This window comes from Oncorhynchus clarkii, chromosome 7, assembly GCF_045791955.1.
Source record: "Oncorhynchus clarkii lewisi isolate Uvic-CL-2024 chromosome 7, UVic_Ocla_1.0, whole genome shotgun sequence".
Classification (NCBI taxonomy): domain Eukaryota; kingdom Metazoa; phylum Chordata; class Actinopteri; order Salmoniformes; family Salmonidae; genus Oncorhynchus; species Oncorhynchus clarkii.
The window spans coordinates 73526134-73552048 of NC_092153.1; the positions used below are offsets into that span (position 1 = coordinate 73526134).

The window sequence follows — 25915 nt, forward strand, 5'->3', positions numbered from 1 at the left end:
AAGCACACAGGGTTTTCACTAGTTACCACAGCCACAAAGTCAAAATGTCCTATATCTTAAAAATTCATGACAACGATTTTTTGTTGTTGTTGTCTTCATTTAAGGTTAGCAGTGTGGTTAAGGATAGGTTTAAAATCTGATTTTATTTTAAGAAAACGATTAGCAGAAATAGGCGTAGTTTAGACATTCGTGGCTGCAGGCAGGCCCTAAAATTACGCACGACTTTTCGCTGTGTTGATGCACTGGGCGGGCGCTGAAATGACATGAGGACAAAAGTTGTCCCGTTGGAATTGTAGTCCATATCATACCTCAAGTGGTCCAGGAACCTAGCTAGTTTGTCTTTATCTGTGATTCGCAAGGACAACCAGTTGGAGGGAGTTTCGCTCCTCTCTTCCATTGTTAGACACAAATTGAAGCTGCCAAGAGGCAAGTCAGACAGAAATAGTCCGAAAATGCCTCCCATCGACAATGACACCGGGAGGAATGAACTAAAATCTCGGATACAGGAGCTTATTGATTCTAATCAAGTGTTGGTATTCAGTAAAAGCAACTGTCCATTTTGTGTGAAGGTAAGTCCAACGTATGCGTTTACTTTTTGTCTTAACTAACTAGCTGGCTAGCTAGCTTTTGTCTTACTTATTTCTCCCGCGAGTAAATTAGCCACATTCTCCCGCAAGTAGAGTTCTTCACGGGTCCACCCAATCGGGTATAGACCCGGACCTGTTAGGATACTAGTCGGGTCTAGGGAAGATTGTCCTCGGGTCCATAGCTAGGTAGTTATCTTGGGCTAACGTTAGAAAACTTAACATAACTAACTTTTAATTGTTTTTTTGCTACTAACAAGTGTTTTAGCTTTCCGTTATAACCATGTATTGACTGAGGCACCACTCATCTCCCCGTTGTGTGTACCTAAAGCTAGCTGGATGCCTACCACGCTGGCTAGCGAGGTATATCGCTAGTAATAGCCCATGGATAATCCCGCGAAGACAGAAAGACGGGGTTCAAGCAGCATATCTGTTTTTCTTTCCAGGTAAAGGATCTGTTCAAGGAGCTGAACGTGAACTGCAATGTGGTGGAGTTGGATTTAATTGGTAAGGATGTCAAGCTTCTGTCTTGGAATACGGGTGTACTCTGCACTGTATAGTCTCAATTTATGCCTGTCACACCACATGTAGTTGTCATTGATTGGTATGATCACAATTGTACCAACTAGGTCTGGGGTGATTGTGTTACCGGCAGTAAAGTCACGGTAACTAGGCTTCTCCAAAACTGCGCTCAGATGGTCATTAGTTGCCTACCAAACTTGCCTTGTACTCAGCGCTCTATTGTCCCTCTAATCACGCTGACATCAATGTAAATGAAATCGAAAATCAAACAGAGCCCTGGCATTCAGAGTTTGAGTGGAATAGGATGATCAGCTGTTGAGCAGGGAGAGCCAGCTCCACATAGCTGGTTGATGCATGGAATGAAATAAGTGTTCCTATAAGACCATGTTGTGAAACATTTCTATAGGCTATGGAGTTGCATGAAGACATCGTTTTGATGACTATTAAAAAGTGGAAGAGCCCATCAGCTTTCTATAGGCCAGGCCTATTATTTGTCAACTTTCCTAATATTAAGCACATTGTTTCGCTTTACAACTGGAGTAATCTACCTGGCTGGCATGAAAATGAAACACAGGAGAAGTGTACACTATTCGCTATTCAAGTGCATAAGGGTTGTTGCCCCCCCCCTCCCTCACCAGCTGGGTGAGAACATTATCACTTGTGAATGATGCCCAGTGTGTGTCGTCAAGAAATGCCACATGCATTTTATTTATTTATTTTTTACTTTTCAAATCATTGTTGCATGCATCTTGTAGCCTAGCCCATAGGCATATATGTTTTGATAAGGTTTGCATCACAACTAAAGTGGCCAAATAACTTGAAGTGTAGCCTATAGGGCTGGGACCCCTGGAACAGGGTTGGAGAGCCCATAACCTACAGAACCTAGGGAATGTGTTCTCATAAGCCCACGCAGTCGCGTGTGAAAACTGAGTTTTGACTGGCCGCTATTTATAAAAGGATCCCAGCTTTCTCGTGCTGCTATATTAAGCACATAAATCCAGTGTCGCCTACCTGGCATATTACAAACGTAACCAAACACAACCTCCATTCACCATTCCAGTGCAGGTTAAGGATGAATACAAAATATTCCACACATCATGTTTAGTAAGCTATATGTAAAGACCAGATTACATTGAGAATAGCCTGATGGGTGAGAATATTGAGTGCTTGTCAAATTGTGAATGAGAGAATGATGAAGTATGTGCAGCCTGCGCTTGAAACAGAGCAGAGCACATACCTTTTCATGTGACTTTTTTTCAAATCCTCATAGTCGCATCTTTCTACGCTTGCTACGTTCCGTTTTAATAACAGTGATGTTATATACACACACAAACATTTTGGGATATCATTGAATTGCCAAATTGCCTTCAATCGAAGTTCCAAAGGTCTTGAGTACTCTAAGGATCAACGTTTCATCAACGAACATACAAACATTTGCAGTACATGTTTTGAATGGTGTAACATAAAAATACACTACATGACCAAAAGTATGTGGACACCTGCTTGTCAAACATCTCATTCCAAAATCATGTGCATAAATATGGAGTTGGCCCCACCTTTGTTGCTATAACACCCTCCACTCTTCTGGGAAGGATTTCCACTAGATGTTACTTGGAACATTGCTGCGGGGACTTGCTTCCATTCAGCCACGAGCATTAGTGAGGTTGGGCACTGATATTGGGTGATTAGGCCTGGCTCGCAGTCGGTGTCACAATTCATCCCAAAGGTGTTTGATGGGGTTGAGTTCGGCTCTGTGCAGGCCCAGTCAAGTTCTTCCACACTGATCTCAAAAAACCATTTCTGTATGGACCTTGATTTGTGCATGGGGGCATTGTCATGCTGAAACAGGAAAGGGCCTTCCCCAAACTGTTGGCATAAAGTTTAAAGCATAGAATTGTCTAGAATGTCATTATATGCTGTAGAGTTAAGATTTCCCTTCAATGGAACAAAGGGGCCTTGCCCAAACCATGAAAAACCGCACCAGATCACTATTCCTCCTACACCAAACATTACAATTGGCACTATGCATTCGTCCGTCAGACTGCCAGATGGTGAAGCGTGATTCATCACTTGAATGCGTTTCCACTAATCCAATGGTGGTGAGCTTGACACTACTCCAACCGACGCTTGGCATTGCGCATGGTGATCTTAGGCTTGTGTGTGGCTGCACGGCCATGGAACCCCATTTTATGAAGCTCCAGACGAACAGTTATTGTGCGGATGTTGCTTCCAGAGGAGTTTTGGAACTCGGTAGTGAGTGTAGCAAATGAGAACAAGCAATTTTTTTTATACGTGCTTCAGCACTCTGCTGTCCCATTCTGTGAGCTTGTGTGGCCAACCAATTTGCGGCTGAGCCGTTGTTGCTCTTAGACGTTTTGACTTCACAATAACCGCACTTACAGTTGACCGTGGCAGGGCAGAAAGTTCACAAATTGACTTGATGGAAAGGTGGCATCCTATGACGGTGCCACGTTGAAAGTCACAGAGCTCTTCAGTAAGGCCATTCTATTGGCAGTGTTGGTCTATGGAGATTGTACAACATCGAACACACAATCTCCGTAGACCAACTATGGCAGTAGAATGGCTCAGCCACAAGCTCACAGAACGGGACAGCAGAGTGCTGAAGCTCGTAAAAAAAAAAATTGCTTGTTCTCAGGGCTGGCCATGGAACCCCATCATGGGGGCCAAGCCTCCTACAATCCAGGACCTCTATACCAGGTGTTGTCAGAGGAAGGCCCCTAGAAATTGTCAAATACTCCAGCCACCCTAGTCACAGACTGTTCTCTCTGCTACTGTACGGCAAGTGGTACGGAGCGCCAAGTCTAGGTTCAAGAGGCTTCTAAACCGCTTCTAGCCCCAAGCCATAAGACTCCTGAACAGCTAATCAAATGGTTACCCAGACTATTTGCATTGACCCCCCCCCCCTCCCCACGCTGCCGCTACTCTCTGTTATTGTCTATGCATAGCCACTTTAATAACTCAACCTACATGTACATATTACCTTGACACCGGTGCCTCCTGCACATTGACACATTGACTCTGTACCGGTATCCCCTGTATAAAGCCCCACTATTGTTATTTACTGCTGCACTTTAATTATTTGTTATTCTTATCTCTTACTTTTTGGGGGATTTTCTTAAAACTGCATTGTTGGTTAGGGGTTTCTAAGTAAGCATTTCACTGTAAGGTCTACAACTATTGTAATCGTCACAAATTATTTTGTCCAATGGTTGTGGCTGAAATGGACAAATCCACTCATTTGGGTGATGTAGTACATGTATAGGACCTATTATTGTCCTAAGTTTGTTTCCTCAAGCTCACCTTTTAGCTTTTCCTTGTGGCTTTGTCTGCTATTAAATGTCGACGGTTGATCGAAAGGTAAAAAGAGGCTAATGGGTGCCTTTTCTGCAAAGATACAGTGTTTTTACATAGTGAAGATGTTATGTTTTACCACGAAATGCACTGTCAACATTACGGGCCACCACAAAACGTGCTGAGTCGCTCTCTCGTTCTCCCCACTGCCATTTGATCTCTTACCAGTCACAGCTGTTCTGGTATAAATACACACTGTGCATTACATAACTATTGCTCTGGTAAATACATAGAAAATATCTTTCAGTACTGAATTATGCCATTTATTTAAACACGCTCTGTTTGTTTGCAGAACCAAAGTACATTTACATTATAGACTGCAGAGGCTGTCAGCACTTAAGTCGATGGTGTATGTCATGTATATGACTAGTGTACATGTCAGCGATATGACAGGAAGAGTAGGATGAATGATTAATTTCATGTACGTGTAGCTGCTACTCTGCTAACATCTCTTAATGGTTGTGTCCAGAGGATGGATCAAACTATCAAGAACTGCTGCTTGAGATGACCGGGCAGAAAACTGTCCCCAATGTCTTCATCAACAAGACACACGTCGGTGGCTGTGACAAAACAATGAAGGTATGGATTGGCGCAGCAGCTTTCATGAACCACGGATCATTCTCATTTCACTCGTGGTTTTGCAAGTGCCACTGACTTTTAGTCTTTGGTTCATCCTGTCTTGAGATTCAAGCGTATGTCAAACTTAGGCTAAAATCTCAGGTTTTGGCAACAAAGACATCTTTGTGTTATTCATACGTTCCCCTTGCATTTCAACGTGTGGTAAATTATGCCCACCACAGGCTTTAATTGTGGTGCAATATTACGAAAGAGTCTTTGTCTGTTTGCCAGAAACAAGGGTTGAGTGGATCTATTTGGGTCAAGTATGGTTAAGCCAATTTACATCTAAATGCACTACATTTGTCTTTTTACATCAAAATGACTACTTAAGAACACCCAAACCTAGTCTTCTCTTCCCTCTACACTGAGCTGTAATTTAGCTAATGAAACCATTTTTTTTTGCCTGGTCATGCTTTTCATAAGCTAGCACTTTGACAACATGACACAATGGTGTATATTTCACTTGAAGCCAGCAACATTCTCCTGATACATTATAATCCTGACAATATCACCACGTGTTCTGTCTCCTACCCTTTTCTAGTAAATGCTGGTTTATTTCTGTCATGTGGCACGGAGAATATCCCTCCGGCATGAATCGTGTGAGCATCGCTGTTGAATGTAGAATACCTTTTTTACATTCCAGTCATGTAGCAGACACACTCAACTGTAATCGCTCCTATAAGTTGCTCTGGATAAGTGCCTTGCTCAAGGGCACATCGAGCAAATGTTTTCTTCACCTAGTCTGCGCAAGGATTCTAACCAGCGACCTTTTTGTTACTGGCCCAACGTTCTTAACCGCTAGGCTACCTTTCTCCACTCGTAGACATGCACACTTTTCAAGAAGACCCATTTTGGGACCATAAATTAGCATGCTGGTATCCTTACTGTATTTCACTTGTCTATTTCCCACCAGAAGCAGAAAAATGTTTGTGCCCTTTAAGATTGCTGGGTTAATATTGTTTTCGCCATCGTGTCTGACCACCTGTCGTCCTCTTCTCAGGCCCACAAAGATGGTGTCCTGCAGCAGCTGCTGTGCGGGGAGAATGAGGTATACGACTATGACCTCATCGTCATCGGTGGCGGCTCAGGAGGGCTAGCATGCTCAAAGGTGAGAGCCTCCCAGATAACGCTTTCAAAACCAACCTTACCTCCAGACCTGCACCTTTCTAGTGTAGTATCGAGGCCCATGAAGGAAGGCTGTAAGTCCAGTCCATCATTTGCTCGGTCTGAGGACGTTTCTAGCTGTACAAGCCATGTGTCCTCTGTCCTTGTTTCCTCAATTCCTCTCAAAGTGCATTGGAGGAGAGGGCCCAAGGTTCCTCCTCTAAAGAGCTTGGAGGTGAAGTTAGGACGGAGGAAGCAAGAACACGATGGCTAGTAATGTTTTCAGACAGCCACGGGGAGGATTTCAGATGGCTCATTATCGCAGCAATAAAACTAAGCATAAAAGCTGAGCTAGTTGGCCAGTGGTTGTCTTAATCAAGTTGTCTAAATGGCCGACTGACCTTTTGTGCTTCTCCTGGCATAGGAGGCAGCGTTGCTGGGCAAGAAGGTGATGGTGTTGGACTATGTGGTGCCCACGCCGAAAGGGAACACATGGGGTGTGTAGAGCTTCATGTGTCACACTCTTCAGACATTGAAGAGTTCCGTTGCGCGTGTCAAACATATCCCCTACAGCACACTGCTGCAGGCCCACCGAAGCACAAATCAAAATGGCTTGCAGAATTCTGCTGTTATCAGTAACAACATGTCTGCATATGTCAATGTGGATGAAAATTAAATCTCCAAATGTGTGATTTTGTGTTTCTTTGGCTCGGGACAGGCCTGGGCGGCACATGTGTGAACGTGGGCTGCATCCCCAAGAAGCTGATGCACCAGACAGCCCTGCTAGGGACTTCCATACAGGACGCCCGCAAGTTTGGCTGGGAGTTGCCGGAGGAGACAGGTAACAATTGGGTTGGCGTCTGGGTCAAACGTCAGCAGTTTAGCTTCCAATGTCCATTTTAGTCACTTGGAATGCATGCCCAACACTAGGGACGGGCATGAGTACTTGAACGGACGTCAAAACTCCATCTCTAATCAGCGATAACAAAAACATTTTAAGTACTGTAAAACTATTTGGTGGTGTGTGCTTTGTGGCTTGAAGACAACAGCTGTGTTCCAATACTCATACTAACTGTAATATTTGTGACAAATTGAGTACATAGCATGCTTATTGGTCATAGTATGGATATAGTCAGTATGCCAAAAGTTCACGGATATCATACTACAGGCACCAAAATACCAAATATACAAGCAGTGGACACTATTTCCGTGCGTCACAACGTTTTCAGATTTGAATTAAATGGTGGAAAATATTTAGCCGAAGTGGATGCATATCCACTGCTTTAACTAATTATTACAAATGTTAAAATGTTGAGCAATGTAATAAAGTAATGACTTTTCAAATAAGTTACCAATTTCTTAGCTTCGCTATTCTTACAAACCGTACAGCATATCATAACAGCAGTATGTACCTGTATGTTATCTAGCTACCTAACATTAGTTGGCTACTGATACATCGAACTAGGGCTGGGCGATATTCCCAGAATATTATATCACTGTATTTTTTACATTTGGATGGTATTTGACTGTTTTTGGTTTTTGAATAATAAAAGTTGTACATTTGCTTTATGAGTAGTTAGTGATCCCAGGGTGGCAACACACACATTCTAAGTGATTTCAATGAGTCTTTCTTCATTCTGATTGTTTTATACTGTTCAGTTCAACCAAAACAAATTTCAGCACTTCTATAATTTCTGCATTTCTTGCACTCAATTGCAGTGGTGGAAAAAATACCCTATTGTCATACTTGAGTTAAAGTAATGAATGATACGTTAATAGAAAATTATTCAAGTGAAAGTACCCAGTTAAATACTACTTGAGTAAAAGTCTAAAAGTATTTGGTTTTAAATATACTTAAGTGTCAAAAGTAAATGTACTTGAGTATCAAAAGTGAAAGTATAAATCATTTCAAATTCCTTATGTTAAGCAAAACAGGTGGCACCATTCTTTTTTAATGTACAGATAGCCAGGGGCACACTCCAACACATCATTTACAAACAAATAATTTGTGTTTAGTGAGTCCTCCAGATCAGAGGCAGTAGATGTCAAGAGAACATCCCTGGTCAAGTGCTTGAATTGTACCATTTTCCTGTCCTGCTAAGCATTCAAAATGTAACGAGTGCTTTTAGGTGTCAGAGAAAATGTATGGGGTACAAGGTCCAGTATTTTCTTTAGGAATGTAGTAAAGTAAAAGTTGTCAAAAAGACTAAAGTACAGATACCCCAAAAAGCTTATTAAAAGTACTTTACACCACTGCTCTATTGAGAATGTCCACACTGCCACGTAGGGCTGCACTATATGGGCAAATAATCTAGGACTTATTTTTAACCAAATGTTGCAATTGCGATTTGACTTGCGAATTAGAGCAAAACTGTTGGAATCATGGAAATAGAATGACTGTTCTATGGTTAGAATATAATAGTGCGCACTTTGAATACAGTGTTGTTTGAGATGACAACAAATTAAAATGCCAGGTAGGAGTTATTATGACAGGGTAGGAACTAAAGTTTTGATAAGTGTTTCCTAGGGGACCCTATAAGCTTTGGCCACATTGCATGTTTTCTCTTAGCTACATCAGGTAGCAACAAATTATTGCTTTGCATGTTCCTCTTTGATTTAGAAGATACTGTTGCACAAACAACATGCTGATTTAGGTCTATAACATCACTGGTATTATCAAGCTGTATTAGTTAACTACGCTTGCTCTTACACATTTATTAGCTAGCTAGCTATTAGCATTCGAGGCTAACAATTAGCGTCTCACAAGATTTAGGGCAACTTCCTAAGAAAATACAAACTAGCTGACGCAAGAAACACAAACTAATAGTGTCATTATAGAACACTAGTGGATTTATATTAAGAAGCAAAGTGAAAACAGCATTGTTATCGTCAACATTGTTGCATGTGCTGCATTGACCATGCAGACTGAACGCAAGTGTCTCGTGGTTGAACATCAAATGCCCGCCCTCCTTGTCTAGATCTGTGTGGAAAGTGGTGCGGAGAGAGAGAGATGACTCAAGTAGCGAAGTAAACTATAAAAATGTAGATTACACATGACGTATCACATTTAACAAACCAAACATTCAAATACCTGTGTAGAAGGTAAAGTTAAAAACCCAAACCGGTCCCTGCACCAATACCGATATACCTTATTTTATGATATACCGCCCAGCCCTACATCGAACTTGCCAAAATTTTAACTATACGCTATCTAACTACCCAATGTTTATTGACTTGATTATTCCCGTCATTATTAGTTTAGTGGTATAGTCGTGCGTTCTCAATGGACGTTCGGGTGCGTTCGTAAATTCGCTCTGGGTATCTGCTCCGATTTCAGAGCACTCTCGTCCGAGTGTACCAGAGCACAGAATAACTGCTGAATTTATGAACACTCAACACCAGTTGAAAATGGCCAGTGACAGTTATCGTTGGCAAAAAAAGGCGTAATTAAATTGCTGCCAGCAGCACAGTTAGTCACCAACGCTCTAGATAACTTAAAAACAGCCTAACCAGCTCTGCTAGGGCAAGTAAAAATGTCTCATTTGTGTCTTGAAGTAGCTAGCCACTTAGCTTGGGTGCTTGACTGCCGTTGTGAGGTGTGTCCAGTGACACAGCCTGGTAGAGTGAAACGCTCTGAATTTACGAACGCCCAGAGAGCACTCTGGCACTCCAGATGGGATTTTAATAAGACACCCAAAGTCGTAAAATGTCTAACTAGTAATTTGCTATGCTAACAAGAGGTTGCATAGGAACAGCATCAACTTCTGGTAGACAGGGGAAGCGCTAGTATGCTCAACTGAATGGATACCGTTCATTTACAGTATACTAAAATGAACTAAGTGTGTGTGTGTGTGTATTCAAACACAGCTAAAGTTCATTTGTTTTGACTCTAGTGTTCCATTTGTGCATTTGCAGTCACAACAAAAAAGAAACCACGGCAAGCATCACAGTTCACTTCTCACTCCCTCAATTGCGTTAGGACCACTCCCTCTACACGCATGCGGAGTTTGCACACAAGCTCCCATTAGTCCTACAGAAATAAATTCCTATTAAATATGGTGGGAATAAAAAAATGCCTTTAGCTGGTGGGATACACAAGCTACATTCCTTGACAAATAACAACAGTTTCCAACAACGAGTTGCCGTTTGGAATAATTTCATCCTGTTTATTTTCCGCTTAGGCTACTTTTCAAACTGCTAGTGTCATTTTTACAATTGGTTAGCCTGGTCTATAACCCCCTAAACAGGTTCCGCACTGAAAATTTGCATAACGTGATTTTGATAAGTGTATTTTCCTCAATCATTAAGCCTAGTCCTACTCACCAAACAAACCTGTTGTGGCTGTAATTCATCACCATGCAGTGTTCCATGTGGAATTATTCATCCATTTAGACAGGAAGAATAAACTACATTGTACGTCTGTAGACATATAGGGAAATGAAGACCAGATTTTGTTTTGTAACCGTGAATTTTTTATTTATTTCAACGCTCCAAACTAAGCCCCGTTTCATATGATCAGCTTTTGAGAATAACTATTCCAGACGCGCATTACTTCGCACTGGCAACTTTTTCATTCTGAAAAAAATATTTGGTTCTATTTTATTCTGCTATATTTAATGTGTTTTGCTATTAACAGTAGAGGCTGCTGAGGGGAGGATGCAATGAAATGGCATGAAACCCATTTCATACCATTCCGCTCCAGACATCACCACAAGCCTGTCCTCTATTAAAGTGCCATCAACCTCCTTTGTTACAATGTAATAGGTTTGTCTTGGCAGTGATAAGGGCTCGGAAAACGAGTGTCTTATCTGCTAAATTAACAAAACAAGGCTATGCCATTGCTCAGCCATAGTCTTCAAGCAAGTTCCACTGCCTTTTTGAAGATTGTGTTCCATAATATAACCAGTTGATATTACGGTTTCAGTAAATTAATCTTAAAATGGCACTTGCCTTTTTATTGACTCAATATACAGTATGAGGCAATTAAGGTTTGTAATCTCTAATGGTTATGATAAATTAGGCATTGTTGTGCACTGTTGGCATAGATAAATGCCCAAATGTTTTTTCTTCCAGTCAGGTCTTCCCTTTGTTCTAAAGTAGATTTATTTTTTCTCCCCCTGTTCTCTGGAAGTACTCTGGAAAATATTTGTATAATGTGAGTACTCGGAACAGTCAAATGCCCATCTCTACCCAACACAACTAAAGTAGTAAGGATATTGGGAACAGAGCCACGGCCAGTGCTAGGAATGAAACGTGAAGGCATAAGTCACTTTCTGATTTAAAAACATTAATGTTTAAGCCCTCTTCATGAGCCTGCGGTAACTTAAGGTCACGGAAATGTCAATGTTATATTTCCAGTGGCTTTTTCAGTAATGGTAGTAAAGAACTTAAGACTTGTTTGTGTGGTCATTGTTGACTTTAATTTTCATCTGGTTCTTAGTGAAGCACAACTGGGAGACAATGAAGACGGCGGTGAACAACTACATTGGCTCGTTGAACTGGGGCTACCGGGTGGCGCTCCGCGACAAGAACGTCAACTACATCAACTCCTACGCTGAGTTCATTGAGTCGCACAAAATCAAGGTTGTTAATGAATTGACTACCTTTCATACGAAATTTACTCTTCCATTCTCATACTGAAGTTACTGCCTTCAATTTGACCCATTTTAGAAGGCACTCAATTCGGTATGAAAATGGATGTGAACTTTTTAGATGCAAAGCACATGATCTATTCTGAAACTGGATAGTAACTTGCTTCATGTTAGTTCCTTGGCTTAACCTAATCAAACAAATCCCAAAGATATTTAATGGCTCTGTACAAACACACTTCACAGCACTTGGTAAAGCAGCTATTGTCTCCCATGGGAGGTTCTAAACTGCACACCCTTGACGCATTGATTCTTGTTAACCACACTCAACAGATGAGATGAGTCTAGGTGTTGATTTGAATGGAAATTATTTTGTGTGTACGAGATAAATAAATCTGTGAAGAATGTTTAACACCGTACTTACCCACTCCATCTACCAGGCGACCAACAAGCGAGGGAAGGAGACCTTCCATACGGCCGCAAAGTTTATCCTGGCGACAGGCGAGAGGCCGCGTTACCTGAGCATCCCCGGAGACAAAGAGTACTGCATCACAAGGTGAGACCCTTCCCTCACAGCACACCGCAGGCATTATTTAACCCACAATCCATTTAGACTGCCGTCCAGCCAGGGGAAAGCCTCATGACGCCATCTATTTTGTGAAGTCCCCCAGTCCCTCCTGCAGCAAAGCACCCCACAACATGATGCTGCCACTCCCGTGCTTCACGGTTGGGATGGTGTTTTTTTTTCTCCCTTTTTCCTCCAAACATAAAGATGGTTATTATGGCCAAACAGTTCTAATTTTGTTTCATCAGACCAGAGGACATTTCTCCAAAAAGTACAATCTTTGTCCCCATGTGCAGTTGCAAACGGTAGTCTGGCTTTTTTACACCTCCAATTGACTCAAATCATGTAAATTATCACAGAACATGAACAGTTTATCGCACTGTCCGTGTTGCTGAAGCTGCTACATAATAAAAAAGAAAATACAATTATTAGTCACGTGCTGAAAACAACAGGTAGACCTTACAGTGAAATGCTTACTTACGAGCCCCTAACCAACAGTGTGTATGTATAGAGGTCCTGGATGGCAGGAAGCTTGGCCGGAGTGATGTACTGGGCCGTTCACACTATCCTCTGTAGTACCTTGCAGTTGGAGGCTAAGCAGTTGCCATACCAGGCAGTGATGCACCCATTCAGGATGCTCTCGATGGTGCAGCTGTAGAACCTTTTGAGGATCTGAGGACCCATGCCATATCTTTTCAGTCTCCTGAGGGGAAATAGGTTTTGTCATCTGTAAACTTAATGATGGTGTTGGATTCGTGCCTGGCCGTGCAGTCATGCATGAACAGGGAGTACAGGAGGGGACTGAGCACGCAACCCTGAGGGGCCCCTATGTTGAGGATCAGAGTGGTGGATGTGTTACCTACTCTTACCACCTGGGGGTGGCCCGTCAGGAAGTCCAGGATCCAGTTGCAGAGGGAGGTGTTTAGTCCCAGGGTCCTTAGCTTAGTGATGAGCTTCGAGGGCACTATGGTGTTGAACGCTGAGCTGTAGTCAATGAATAGCATTCTCACATAGGTGTTCCTTTTGTCCAGGTGGGAAAAGGCAGTGTGGAGTGCGATAGAGGTTGCATCATCTGTGGATCTGTTTGGGCGGTATGCAAATTGGAGTGGGTCTAGGGTTTCTGGGATAATAGTGAAGCACTTCATGGCTACAGACGTGAGTGCTACGGGTCGGTAGTCATTTAGGCAGGTACCTTAGTGTTCTTGGGCACAGGCACTATGGTGGTCTGCTTGAAACGTGGTTGTATTAGACTCAGACAGGTAGAGGTTGAAAATGTCAGTGAAGACACTTGCCAGTTGGTCAGCGCATGCTCGCAGTATACATCCTGGTAATCCATCTGGCCCTGCGGCCTTGTGAATGTTGACCTGTGTGATCACACTTCCGGAACAGCCATTTCTGACTGAAAAGTTGTTTGTTTAGGCAAAATTTGTTTAGGCAAAACCTTCCCTATTCCCTCAACACTTGTTCTCTTTACGTGACACGTATGTGTCACATGCACGTGACCAATAGGGCCTGACCTATAGCATGTCATAATTACATAAATAAATTGGTTATTACAAACCCTTAACACTAACGTGTGACAGCAAAATGGAGAGGACGTGACAAACTCGAAACGGGGGAATGTTTACTGGTTGCTCTTGAGGTAAAGAGGAAGTTAGATGTGTGGAATAAATTTGACTAATTGTGGAAAATACTTGAGATCAAGAAAAAGGTAAGGAGCCAGCACTGTGTGCATATTATGTCTCTGCCAAACAGGTTCATGTTTTTCTGATCGTTTGGAACAATGTAAACCACACTAAGTGTTTAGGCCTATTTATTGTTTACGCTAATTATTCAATGGTCACTTTATTTTAAAACTAAAATACTTGATTGCATTTCAAGTCATGAATCATTCATACTGTGATGTCATGAACAAATTAATGATTGATGGATACAGTATTTAGGCTACTGTAAGTATTGAAATATTAGGCCTCAGTAAGTTACAGTATTCAGACTAAACGGGATGCGCTCTTAGGCCTACAGCTCAATGGTGGTTATACAAGGCTGCTGTGTTTTTCCGATGTGGTTGCGTGAGGCTTGGTGCTCACGGAATCAGTAGGCTATTAAACAAACACTCAAACAGAATCAGGATGTGGCTTATTTCGGTAGATGTATATGGATGATTTATAAAGCCAGGCACATTTGAATAGTTAGGCTATTGATTTATAGATCCAATTAAATTGGTTTCCTCTCTTCTCACTTTTCTTAGAGAATTTAAGGCAATGGATGTTTTCTCGTCAATTAACTCCACTGTCTCCGCCGCCAATTTTTTTTCAACACCAATATGCTGGTTAACTTTGCTATTGTGCACATAGCAACATGGTCTAGGAAATGGCGCCAATTCAACAGTGCACTGATGTGTTTCAGAACCGTGGACAGCGACCGCTTTCCAACGTGGGAGAAGGCGCATTTGTTATAAAATAATATAATTTATTTGTGTTGCATAATATAACATATACAATTTCAAAAGCGCGTCTTAGTGATGGATTGTGCAATCCCCATGTCCTCCGCAATGGATTAGTCCATTCAGACAGGTGCCAATCAGGCACCATGATTCTTTTCTTTTTTTTTGCTACTGCTCGACTAAAGAAATCTTGGTCGACCAACAGCCTATCGACCAGTTGACTAAATGGGGTCAGCCCTAATTGTGACTGAATAACTAAATTCTCAGATTACATACTTATCTACTGGTCTCATAAAGACCCCGGCTCATTTCAGACTACATAACCAGTCTTTCTGTGTATTGTTTGGGAGATTAACTGTTGACATTTTTAAGAATATAACTTTGTTTAGTGAATCAATCTGACGTTCAAGTATTTCACATGCTTATTGCAGAAAGAATGGGTGAATTTTGGCATTGATACATCTAAGAGCTTTATGGTTTTAATGGAGGTGCACTCTACTCTGGCTGCTCTTCCTGTGTGTGTCCATCCTTTTTACGCAGCGACGACCTGTTCTCTCTGCCCCACTGCCCTGGCAAGACCCTGGTGATCGGGGCGTCCTACGTGGCGCTGGAGTGCGGGGGTTTTCTGGCGGGCCTGGGCCTGGATGTGACAGTCATGGTACGCTCCATCCTCCTGAGGGGCTTCGACCAGGAAATGGCCAATCGTGCCGGCAAGCACATGGAGGAGCATGGCGTAAAGTTCCTCCGGAAGTACGTCCCCGTCAAGGTGCGTCAACGTGACTTATCTACTACCAGACCTGGGTTAGTTTAGTTAGTTAGTTTAGCTTTTGGCTGCCTGAAATCCCAGGTGGGTAGTAGATATTGGTTCCATTGCAACAGGTAAACTCAATGAAGTACAGCTAGTATTTAAAATAATTTAAAATAGTGTTTAAACCCAGATCTGTGTACAAGAACCTTGTCTTTCCTCAGCTGTAATGACTTGGACATGCCTGGTACTAAATTGCTCTGTCATCAGGGAAGTTGTGTAATATTTTGCTCTCTATCTAAAGGGTTGTCATCAGTTTAAGTTTAACTTTGATGGCTGTTAGCCTGTATGGGCAAACTGAAATAAAAACCACTTGCTCTTTCAGAAAAAGATGCCTTCAGTTCACCCGGCCCTGGCCATTGTAACATTAAAGACATTTTGTAACTAGATATAAAATAAAGTGTGTGTGTGTGTGTGTACACACGCCAGGTGGAGGAGCTGGAGGCAGGTACTCCTGGGAGGCTGAAGGTGACAGCCAAGAGCACGGAGGGAGACGAGACCATCGAGGGAGAGTACAACACTGTACGTAGCCATCACCGTAATGCTCAATATCCGATATAGATTAGGAATCCCAAAGTAAATCTAGCACTTATGACTGAAACTAAGAGTTAAATCTGAAAATATACTACTTAAACATGTTGCATTAGGAATTAACTCTGCAGGGTTGTCCATCTTAGAGCATTTGTTAAAACAAAAAAAAATGTTTTGTCAGTTAAATTGAATAATTCCTGCCTTGTTTTAATGACATGCTGGATAAATGTCCTGTTAACCAGGTGACTTCCTTCTCCTCACTCAGGTGTTGATAGCCGTGGGGCGCGACGCCTGTACAGGAAAGATCGGCCTGGATCAAGCCGGGGTCAAAGTCAACCCCAAGTAAGTTTCCTTCCTTATTTTCTCTCACTTAGTTCATTCATCCACCGATTCGCTCTTTTGTTTTCTCTCACTTAGTTCATTCATCCACCGATTCGCTCTTTTGTTTTCTCTCACTTAGTTCATTCATCCACCGATTCGCTCTTTTGTTTTCTCTCACTTAGTTCATTCATCCACCGATTCGCTCTTTTGTTTTCTCTCACTTAGTTCATTCATCCACCGATTCGCTCTTTTGTTTTCTCTCCCTTAGTTCGTTCATCCACCGATTCGCTCTTTTGTTTTCTCTCACTTAGTTCGTTCATCCACCGATTCGCTCTTTTGTTTTCTCTCACTTAGTTCGTTCATCCACCGATTCGCTCTTTTGTTTTCTCTCACTTAGTTCATTCATCCACCGATTCGCTCTTTTGTTTTCTCTCACTTAGTTCATTCATCCACCGATTCGCTCTTTTGTTTTCTCTCACTTAGTTCATTCATCCACCGATTCGCTCTTTTGTTTTCTCTCACTTAGTTCGTTCATCCACCGATTCGCTCTTGCAGCCGTCACCAAGGAGATGTAGACAAGGTGCTGTGTGTGCCTGTACCTTTAAGACTCCAGTCATGGTGATTCAGCACTATTGCCACCCCTGAGAGAGGGCGGGGGGAGAGAGAGAGAGAGAACTGGCACTGTTGGGATTTTTGTGCTTCATTAGTTTACTCCCATTAGGGGAGGGGTGGTAGGGTTAGGGGAAAATAATATAGGAAAATGCATTGAATTTCTATGTATGGGAATTGGTAATGGTGCATACAATTACATTGATAGAAGCCACAATCTATATGCAATATTAAATCTGATCCACCCCCTAAAGAAAAATAATAATACAAATTTGTTTTTGTGCTTTGTAATTAGAGAAACTCCCTTGTGCTTGGGTGGCAAATAGCCTAGCGGTTAAGAACGTTGGGCCACTAACCGAAAAGTCACTGGTTCAAATCCCTGAGCCAACTAGGTGAAACTCTGTCTGTGCCCATAAGCAAGGCACTTAACTCTAATTGCTCTGGTAAGTCACTCTGGATAAGAGCGTCTGCTAAATTACTAAAATGTAAAATGCTGTAACATTAGGAAACAACGGTATCTTAAAAACCTTGGGCTTCTTCACAATCATGTAAACTGGATTGAGGATGATGTGTTTTTCATGTTCCTAACATGGTGTTTGGTTATGCCATAAAGTGCTTTAGGCCGTAGGGATAAGGCAATCGCCAGGTTTAGGCGTGACTGCACCTCGAAGTCAGCCATGTGACTGGGATCCTAGCAGCATTTTAACACTGGGCTGACTGACACACGGCTAAAGGGCCACCGGGGTTGCGCTACGCGTCGTTGACGGGGTTGCGCTACGCGTCGTTGACGGGGTTGCGCTACGCGTCGTTGACGGGGTTGCGCTACGCGTCGTGTAGGAGGGATTATTGACAAAAAAGCAAAATGTCTAATGAATAACAGAGAAATGACTTGTTTTTAATGTGACTTGAGAAGTTGTTCATTGTGGTATAGTATTCTCTTGTATAGACGCACACACACATTCTGTCCAAACACACTCTAGACCTGGTCGGAGTTGTTTTGCATGGTCAGATATCAGATTATGCAAATACAATGGCACACCAGTTTTTCCAGGATCAAAACGGGGTTTAGGTGGTGGGCGTGATGTGGGCATAGCCCATTTTGCCATGGGGCTTAGAACATATGCATTTTTAAAGTTAACCTCATTCAATTCTACACATTTGCCATGGTTTGTCTTGTTCTTATAGTATCTGAATTAATTTCAGATTCTCCCTGACTGTTTCGTTATATATTTTGGTGATTGTTGTTATATATATATATATATATTACGTCTCTTTACATGGGGATCTAAAATTAGTCAGATGGGAGTCGCCAGTCATGTTCCCCTTGCTAAGCTTCCACTCTTTCTCTGCCTTCCCCAGGAATGGTAAGATCCCGGTGAACGACGAGGAGCAGACCAACGTGCCGCACATCTACGCCATCGGAGACATCCTGGAGGGCAAGTGGGAGCTGACGCCCGTGGCTATCCAGGCTGGCAAGCTGCTGGCACGCCGTCTGTACGCGGGTGCCTCGCTCAAGGTAACTGTCAGACAGCGGGCCTGCAATTTACCCCCTAGGAGTTGCCATTTTCTATTGCTAGACCATAGCAGATTGACAGTGTGACCCTCCGGCAGTACTATCTCTGTGCCTCTGCTTTGAGGAGATTCACTTGTTTCTTTCAGAAGAAAATATGGATGTTGGCCCTCGTTGGTGTTATGTGGTGGGGTCTTTGCGCCCCACCTAAAATGTGTAAACTAGAAGAAACCATGTACAGATTTTCCCTAGCTTCTATCATACAGTAGGGTATTTTGCCTGGTGAACCTCTGATGTGACACCACCTGGTACAGACAGTAAATTGTTATTAATTGCGGTTGAATTTTGTGTGCAGTGTGACTACGTGAATGTTCCCACCACGGTGTTCACCCCTCTGGAGTATGGCGCCTGTGGGCTGTCTGAGGAGAAAGCTATGGAGCTGTACGGCCAAGACAACCTGGAGGTAGCTACTGACGCAACACACGCTCCACTTCCAGCCTAGTGGTAACCTGGCCAAAAATGAACACCCTTGGCAGGGTGTATGGTGTTGATTTTGGCATTTGTGAGTAAGAATGTCTAATTCACCGTCCACGTTGGTCACACTCGGGACTCTACAATGGGTGTATTTCATAAAAATAGTCTAAAAAGTCAAGTATGGCCAAATGTGAGTTGTGATTTCTAGCTAAATAAATGCTGCAGTAGATGTTGAAGTATTTCTGCCCTTTTGTTTCATATTTGGTAATGCACAAAGAAATAAGAATCCTATTATAGCTATCCCTTTTCGTGCAGCAACACTGGGGGCTTGTGCGCGCAATAAATATTTGTTTTTAGGAGCAATGCGCATTAAAGTTGGTCTAATTTACTGAAATGTACTGAATTGAGACTTTCCTTGTTTCTTGGCTATTTATACTGAACAAAAAATATCAACACAACATGCAACAATTTCAAAGATCTTACTGACTTAGTTCATACAAGGAAATCACTAAGCCCTAAATTTGTTTTGTGAAATCCATAGATTATGGCCTAACTGGGCAGGGATGGAGCCATGGGTGGGCCTTGGAGGGCATAGGCCCACCCACTGGGGATCCAGGCCCAGCCAATCACAATGAGTTTAACCCCACAAGGGCTTTATTACAGACAGAGATACTCTGTTTCATCAGCTGTCCGGGTAGCTGGTTGCACGTTGTGAGGCTGGTTGGACAACTGCCAAATTCTCCCAAATTATCTTGGAGGTGGCTTATGGTAGAGAAATAAATTAACATTCAATTATCTGGCACGCTCTCAACTTGAGACGTGTGGCAAAACTGCACATTTAGTGGTTTACATTTTTTGTCCCCAGCACAAGGTGCACCTGTGTAATTACCATGCTGTTTAATCAGTTTCTTGATATGCCACACCTGTCAGGTGGATGGGTTATCTTGGGAAAGGAGAAATGCTCACTCACACGGATGTCAACAAACTTGTGCCCAAAGCTTGAGAAATAAGCTTTGGAAAATTTGATGGGATCTTTTATTTCATCATGAAACGTGGGACCAACACTTTTACATGCTGCATTTTTATATTTTTGTTCGGTATACATTATATACGCTACATTGTTTTTCAATGTTTGAGTTTGCTTCTACTGCTAGCAAAGAGACATCAATTGGCCCCTGCTATTGAGATTCCTCACAGGCACACATGACTATTGGCCCCGTTACCTAGGTAAGCTTAAAGGGGCTGCTGCGTTTTTGTCTCTGATATTTTGGTTAAAAGACAGGTCACATAAAATTGAGTTGAGCAATATACCACATTATCTTACTAGTAATACATTTCTTGTTTTTGACATGCTTAGTAATCTTTCTATCTTTAAAAAATAATGTAAAACAAATAATGTAATTATGGAAACACAAAATTGGCTGGTTAAAATAATCTTGAGTGACTGGTAGATAAAAAATTTAAAAAATAAATAAATAAAAAATATATATCTACCTGCCACTGTGGCTGGTAGCCAAGGTTAGTTTTAGGCGCTGATTGGTGCTTCAGCCACATCACACACACTCGCAGCCCACTGGCACTGAATAATACATATTGGATCGATATCAACTGACATTTTGGCTCTGCTCACATATGCACCTTAGCTAGCATACCAGTTGAAATGTGGACACTGGAACAAAGCCTTTGACACACCAGCTAAAATGGCTAGCTATTAGACAGTGGAAAACCAGAGTTCTGGTTCTGTGTTCACTTATGATTTCTACCATTTCTTTCAACTTTTCTAACTGATACTTAACAGAATTTTTTTCCCCCTTATTAATAAAATGCATGTTATTCTTCCATTACGGTATGTGCATTTAATGTCCTTGTTAACTGTGTAGGTGTACCACAGTCTCTTCTGGCCTCTGGAGTTCACCGTCCCCAACAGGGACAACAACAAGTGCTACTCAAAGATCATCTGTAATAAATTGGACAATGTAAGAACACCCTCTTTCCAAACTTACCTGACTACCTGTTTTAATTCATAGATACAGCAATTATTGTCACCTATTTCGCCGTATAGAGTTCAGACTTTCTCACATTGAAAACAAAGGATGTCTGGAAGCCAGACAAATGACACTCATTGTAAATGAGAACTTGTTCTCAACTGGGAACTGGGAACAAAAACTGGGAACAAAAGGCTGCCACCCTGACAATGCGAACCCATTGTCACTTGTTTCTGAAAGCTATTCTAGAATAGCTGACACGTATGTGAAATTCAACATGTTGAAGACGAACACAAGTTCCTCCATGCAGGGTCTGGCTAACATAACAAAATAGATCAAGTGTATCGGTAATGTACTATCAGACCCTGTAACACCCTTCTCTGTCTTCCTGCAGGACCGTGTGATCGGGTTCCATTACTTGGGGCCCAATGCGGGAGAGGTAACGCAGGGCTACGGTGTGGCCATGAAATGTGGCCTGACCAAAGAGCAGCTGGACAACACCGTTGGCATACACCCCACCTGCGCTGAGGTAAGACTGATCCCAGACCAGCTGCAGGCCGCATTTCATATATATATATATATATATGTATATGTATGTATGTATGTATGTATAGTAAGTCCCTCCACAGTGCAAAAAAGTGGTTTCATACTCAGTTAACCCAGTGAGCCCCCAGGCCCATGTTTCCCAGTGTTAACAACATGCATTGTAGATTCATAATATTATATTGCATTGTGTTACACCCTCAAAATTTATTTCACAGATTTCTTGGCCAAAGTCTGTTTAATCTTTTAGTACCTTTTTTTAAAATAACTTCTATGTATATGAATGAATGAATGAGAGATCTGGCAGCAGACCCCACTTTGAGAACCCCTGTCATAGGTAACTACGTAATGTTCAAGGCTAATGACATCAGTATTTTGTTGCAAGCGCACCCTCTATCCATCTCTATGGTTTGAGCTTGGCTCTGACCATTTAAAAACAATTATTGCGAACGAGTCGTGCCACCTCGCTATGATGCAGATCTCAACAGTCTTTCTGCTTCTTTTCTTCCAGATCTTCACCACCATGGAGGTGACCAAGAGCTCAGGCGGTGACATCACCCAGACGGGCTGCTGAGGTTAAACCCTGCTTGTTTAACGGGCTGTCCTGTTCTCCATCTTAGATCTCTCACCTCGTAGCTCTGCGCCAACCTGGCCCCCTCAAATTCTATACCCAAGACCAATCGCTTCTCAGGAAAAACCAATAAGGTGATCAGAAACGGGGGGGGGGGGGGGGGGGGAAGAGAGTCTGAACGGATGAAACCACACATTTGGGAGTAAGGGTGGGGAAACAGTGGGTCAGTATAATACTGTCTGAAAGATTGAGCCAATAAATGCTCTGAGGGGGCCTGTAGTGTGGACATAAAAGACATATGAGGTGATTAACTATCTAAGGGACAGCCTGCTAGATAGCGGGGTTACTCTGCTGCTTTCACAATGCACCCTGTGTGTGTCTTCCTCAGAGGCGCACCACCCCTCTCTAGGGATGGGTGAGTGCTGTTTGACGTGCTGGCCCTTAACCCAATCTCTGTGGTGGGCTAGAACTGATGTTCCTCTGTCCAAAGACACCAGGGGTGAACCGAACCCTTCGTCCAAACTTAAACACACACACACACACACACACACACACACATACATATATATATACACACACACACTTGCGTATAATGACTCCTGTAGTATGTTAACAGCTGAATGGATACAATAATTCTCTGATCCAGTGTGGTGGAAATGCCTGGTCATTTTTACTCGGTGGAAGTTAACTACTATGTCCTAAGATGTGTTTATTTTCTTCTCTGGCAAGCCATCAACATTCCAGGCATTATTTCTCATCAGAAGTGTATATTGTCCAATATCTCAGAAATGGAAAATTGAAATCAAGTTTAATGTGGGGCAATGGATTTTTTAAAATATCAGTATTTCTCATGGTGTCGAACTTGCCGTTTCTCCACATCGGGATCGTCGACTTTAGATTTAAAGGCAACTCCCAGTTCCAACTTCTACCAAACTGTTAACCAAAAAGGTGCATGTAGGTAAGTCAAAAGAAAGAACCTCTGAACCATCATTCAAATCTCTGTCCTGCTTCAGAAAACACTGTTAGTAATTCCAATGACTGAATACATAAAACATGAATTGTAGTGATTTATTGTATATATTTGACACACGCACACACACTTTAAAAGTTCAGTGGATAATGAAATAAATGCTTCTTTTGTATCAGTTTGATCTTGCTGTTTTGTTTGCCTCTGCATTGTGTATGTAAAATGTATCCAATCTGGTAGAGGACAGTATTTAAGAGTTATTTTCTGCCTACTGTTGAGCAGTGACACCGGTCAAAATGAATAAATGACTGCTTCACTGGTATCACCGTTGTTCTAGATCACTTTGATTAAAGTCTTGAAAGACAATGTCAACATGCAAACTATCGTCTTGACTCTTTTGTTTGTGTCAGTGAAATTTAAGATGTTACTTTTATTTTAGCTTCTATCATGAAACGACCTGTTCCGTGTGGTTGTTTAGTGGTTGATGGGGTAATCTTGTGCATGCGGGAAGAGCATGTCCGGTTTACAGGAAAGTACCTAAGGAAATATCGGGTGTTTGGGCGTTCCTTAGCAACTTTAGTTTCCTGAGATAAGATCAGAGTTCATAACCGGGAATCGGGTGTGTAAAAAGTCTTATCAGTGTGCTATGACGTTTCCTCCTTACTGGAAAGGACCAGCAATGTGGTTTCCACTCAGACCAGGTTTGTCCTGGCACAAACAGATCTGCGACTAGACTATATCAGCATTTCATTACTTGCATATCATAAACCATTGGGAGGAGGAAATGTGTATATTGTTCCAATTGTCCTTCAACCTGTATTCTTGAACTTGTACATTTCAGAAATTATATTATATTGAAACATTTGAACTGGGATATATCTTTAGGAAAACCAATATTCTGTTTGCTGAGAACTGTTTTTCAGTACAAGGTGGGTGTGTGGTTTTCATAGTGATGAGATTATTTTAATCCTCTTCATTCGTCGTCCACAGTCGATCAAACCACGTTGAAGTGGGCTCCCATTCATTTCCCTATATAGCAGACAAGGATGTTTTGAAATGTATAATGGGGTATTTCCGTTCAGATTTGTGTATCAATTGCTATGGCCTATTCATCCAGTTAGTGGCGGTCATGATCAAAAGAGCCTGGACTGGTGTGAAGCTTTTGTTGGGTTTAGTGGTTCTGTCTTTCGCTTGGGTGTGTAAACGGTGTCACCTGCACATGCTGCCATGGCAACTCTGGTCTATGAATTTTAATTAGCTTTATAGTCCCTCAGTTGAATTGAAAAGCAATCTACCGGAGATATGATTCAATTATTTTGTCTGTTTATCATTGAGAGCTTTTCAAACAAACAGAGCTCCATCCCTGTTAATCAACGTGTTCCCAGAGTTTATTTAAGGTGGAGTAATTCATGTCAGTTACTAGAAATCTGTGGCAACATACCTGAATAGTCCAAAGGGGTTGAATAAATTCGTAAGTAAACTTTTCTAGTCCTGTTCTATATTTTTGAGATTAGGGCCCATAATTATAAAGAACAAGGCCTTTTCCTTTTACTGAGAATGAAGTTGTCAAGGATTGCAAACATACTGTACAAAGACCCCAAAACCACTTAACATTTGGTCTCCTATTGATTTTCTCCCATACCTTTATGGTACAGAAGGAAATGTAGCCAAGGCGGGCTAGATAAAGTGACCTCGAACTTTACGTGCTCTGTGATTGTTACCAGAAAACAGCCAACAACTTCTGTGACTCACAATGACAAGTCATGTTATTTCTGCCTCACTGCAAATAATGACCCTAACCACCTCTGTTGTAATGGAGTCTTGTGTTGAAACATGTTCGACTATAAGTACAGGTTTTTGTTAATCTTAGACTCAAACAATCATCAGTCATTAACTTGATTACATTCAATGGACATATACAGTATGCTTAGTACTTTGCATTGAAAACTGAACAGGTTTATTACAAGTCGAACTAAATGTTTTTAGACTTCCTTGAGACTTCCGACTCATCCTGCATCAGTGACTCAGGAACTAAACTAAACGTCCCTTTTTCAGGACCCTGTCTGTCTTTCAAAGATAATTAGTAAAAATCCAAATAACTTCATTGTAAAGGGTTTAAACACTGTTTCCAATGCTTGTTCAATGACCCATAAACAATTAATGAACGACCGTTCCACAGGTGCATGTTAAGACACTAACAGCTTACAAACGGTAGGCAATTAAGGTCACAGTTATGAAAACTTAGGACAGTAAAGAGGCCTTTCTACTGACTCTGGAAAAACACCAAAAAGATGCCCAGGGTCCCTGCTCATCTGTGTGAACGTGCCTTAGGCATGCTGCAAGGATGCATGAGGACTGCAGATGTGGCCAGGGCAATAAATTGCAATGTCTGTACTGTGAGATGCCTAAGACTGCGCTACAGGACGGACAGCTGATCGTCCTCGCAGTGGCAGACCACGTGAAACAACACCTGCACAGGATCGGTAAATCCGAACATCACACCTGCGGGACAGGTACAGGATGGCAACAACTGCCCGAGTTACACCAGGAACGCACAATCACTCCATCAGTGCTCACACTGTCCGCAATAGGCTGAGAGAGGCTGGACTGAGGGCTTGTAGGCCTGTTGTAAAACAGGTCCTCACCAGATATCACCGGCAACAACGTTGTCTATGGGCACGAACCCACCGTCGCTGGACCAGACAGGACTGGCAAAAAGTGCTCTTCACTGATGAGTCACAGTTTTGTCTCACCAGGGGTGATGGTCGGATTCGCGTTTATCGTCGAAGGAATGAGCGTTACA

General features: G+C 42.2%; 1 protein-coding gene across 1 annotated transcript; it reads left to right on the forward strand.

The window, feature by feature from the left end:
- Positions 1-23492, forward strand: LOC139413821 (thioredoxin reductase 1, cytoplasmic-like). Its single transcript, XM_071161606.1, has 16 exons — positions 1-569; positions 1031-1091; positions 4948-5057; positions 6097-6204; positions 6625-6697; positions 6919-7041; positions 11641-11783; positions 12229-12344; positions 15337-15562; positions 16031-16123; positions 16398-16474; positions 18422-18578; positions 18928-19035; positions 20927-21022; positions 21426-21560; positions 22086-23492. Exons 1-16 carry the CDS (start codon positions 453-455, stop codon positions 22146-22148), a joined length of 1806 nt encoding a protein of 601 aa, XP_071017707.1. The 5' UTR covers positions 1-452; the 3' UTR covers positions 22149-23492.
- The last annotated feature ends 2423 nt before the right edge of the window (positions 23493-25915 follow it).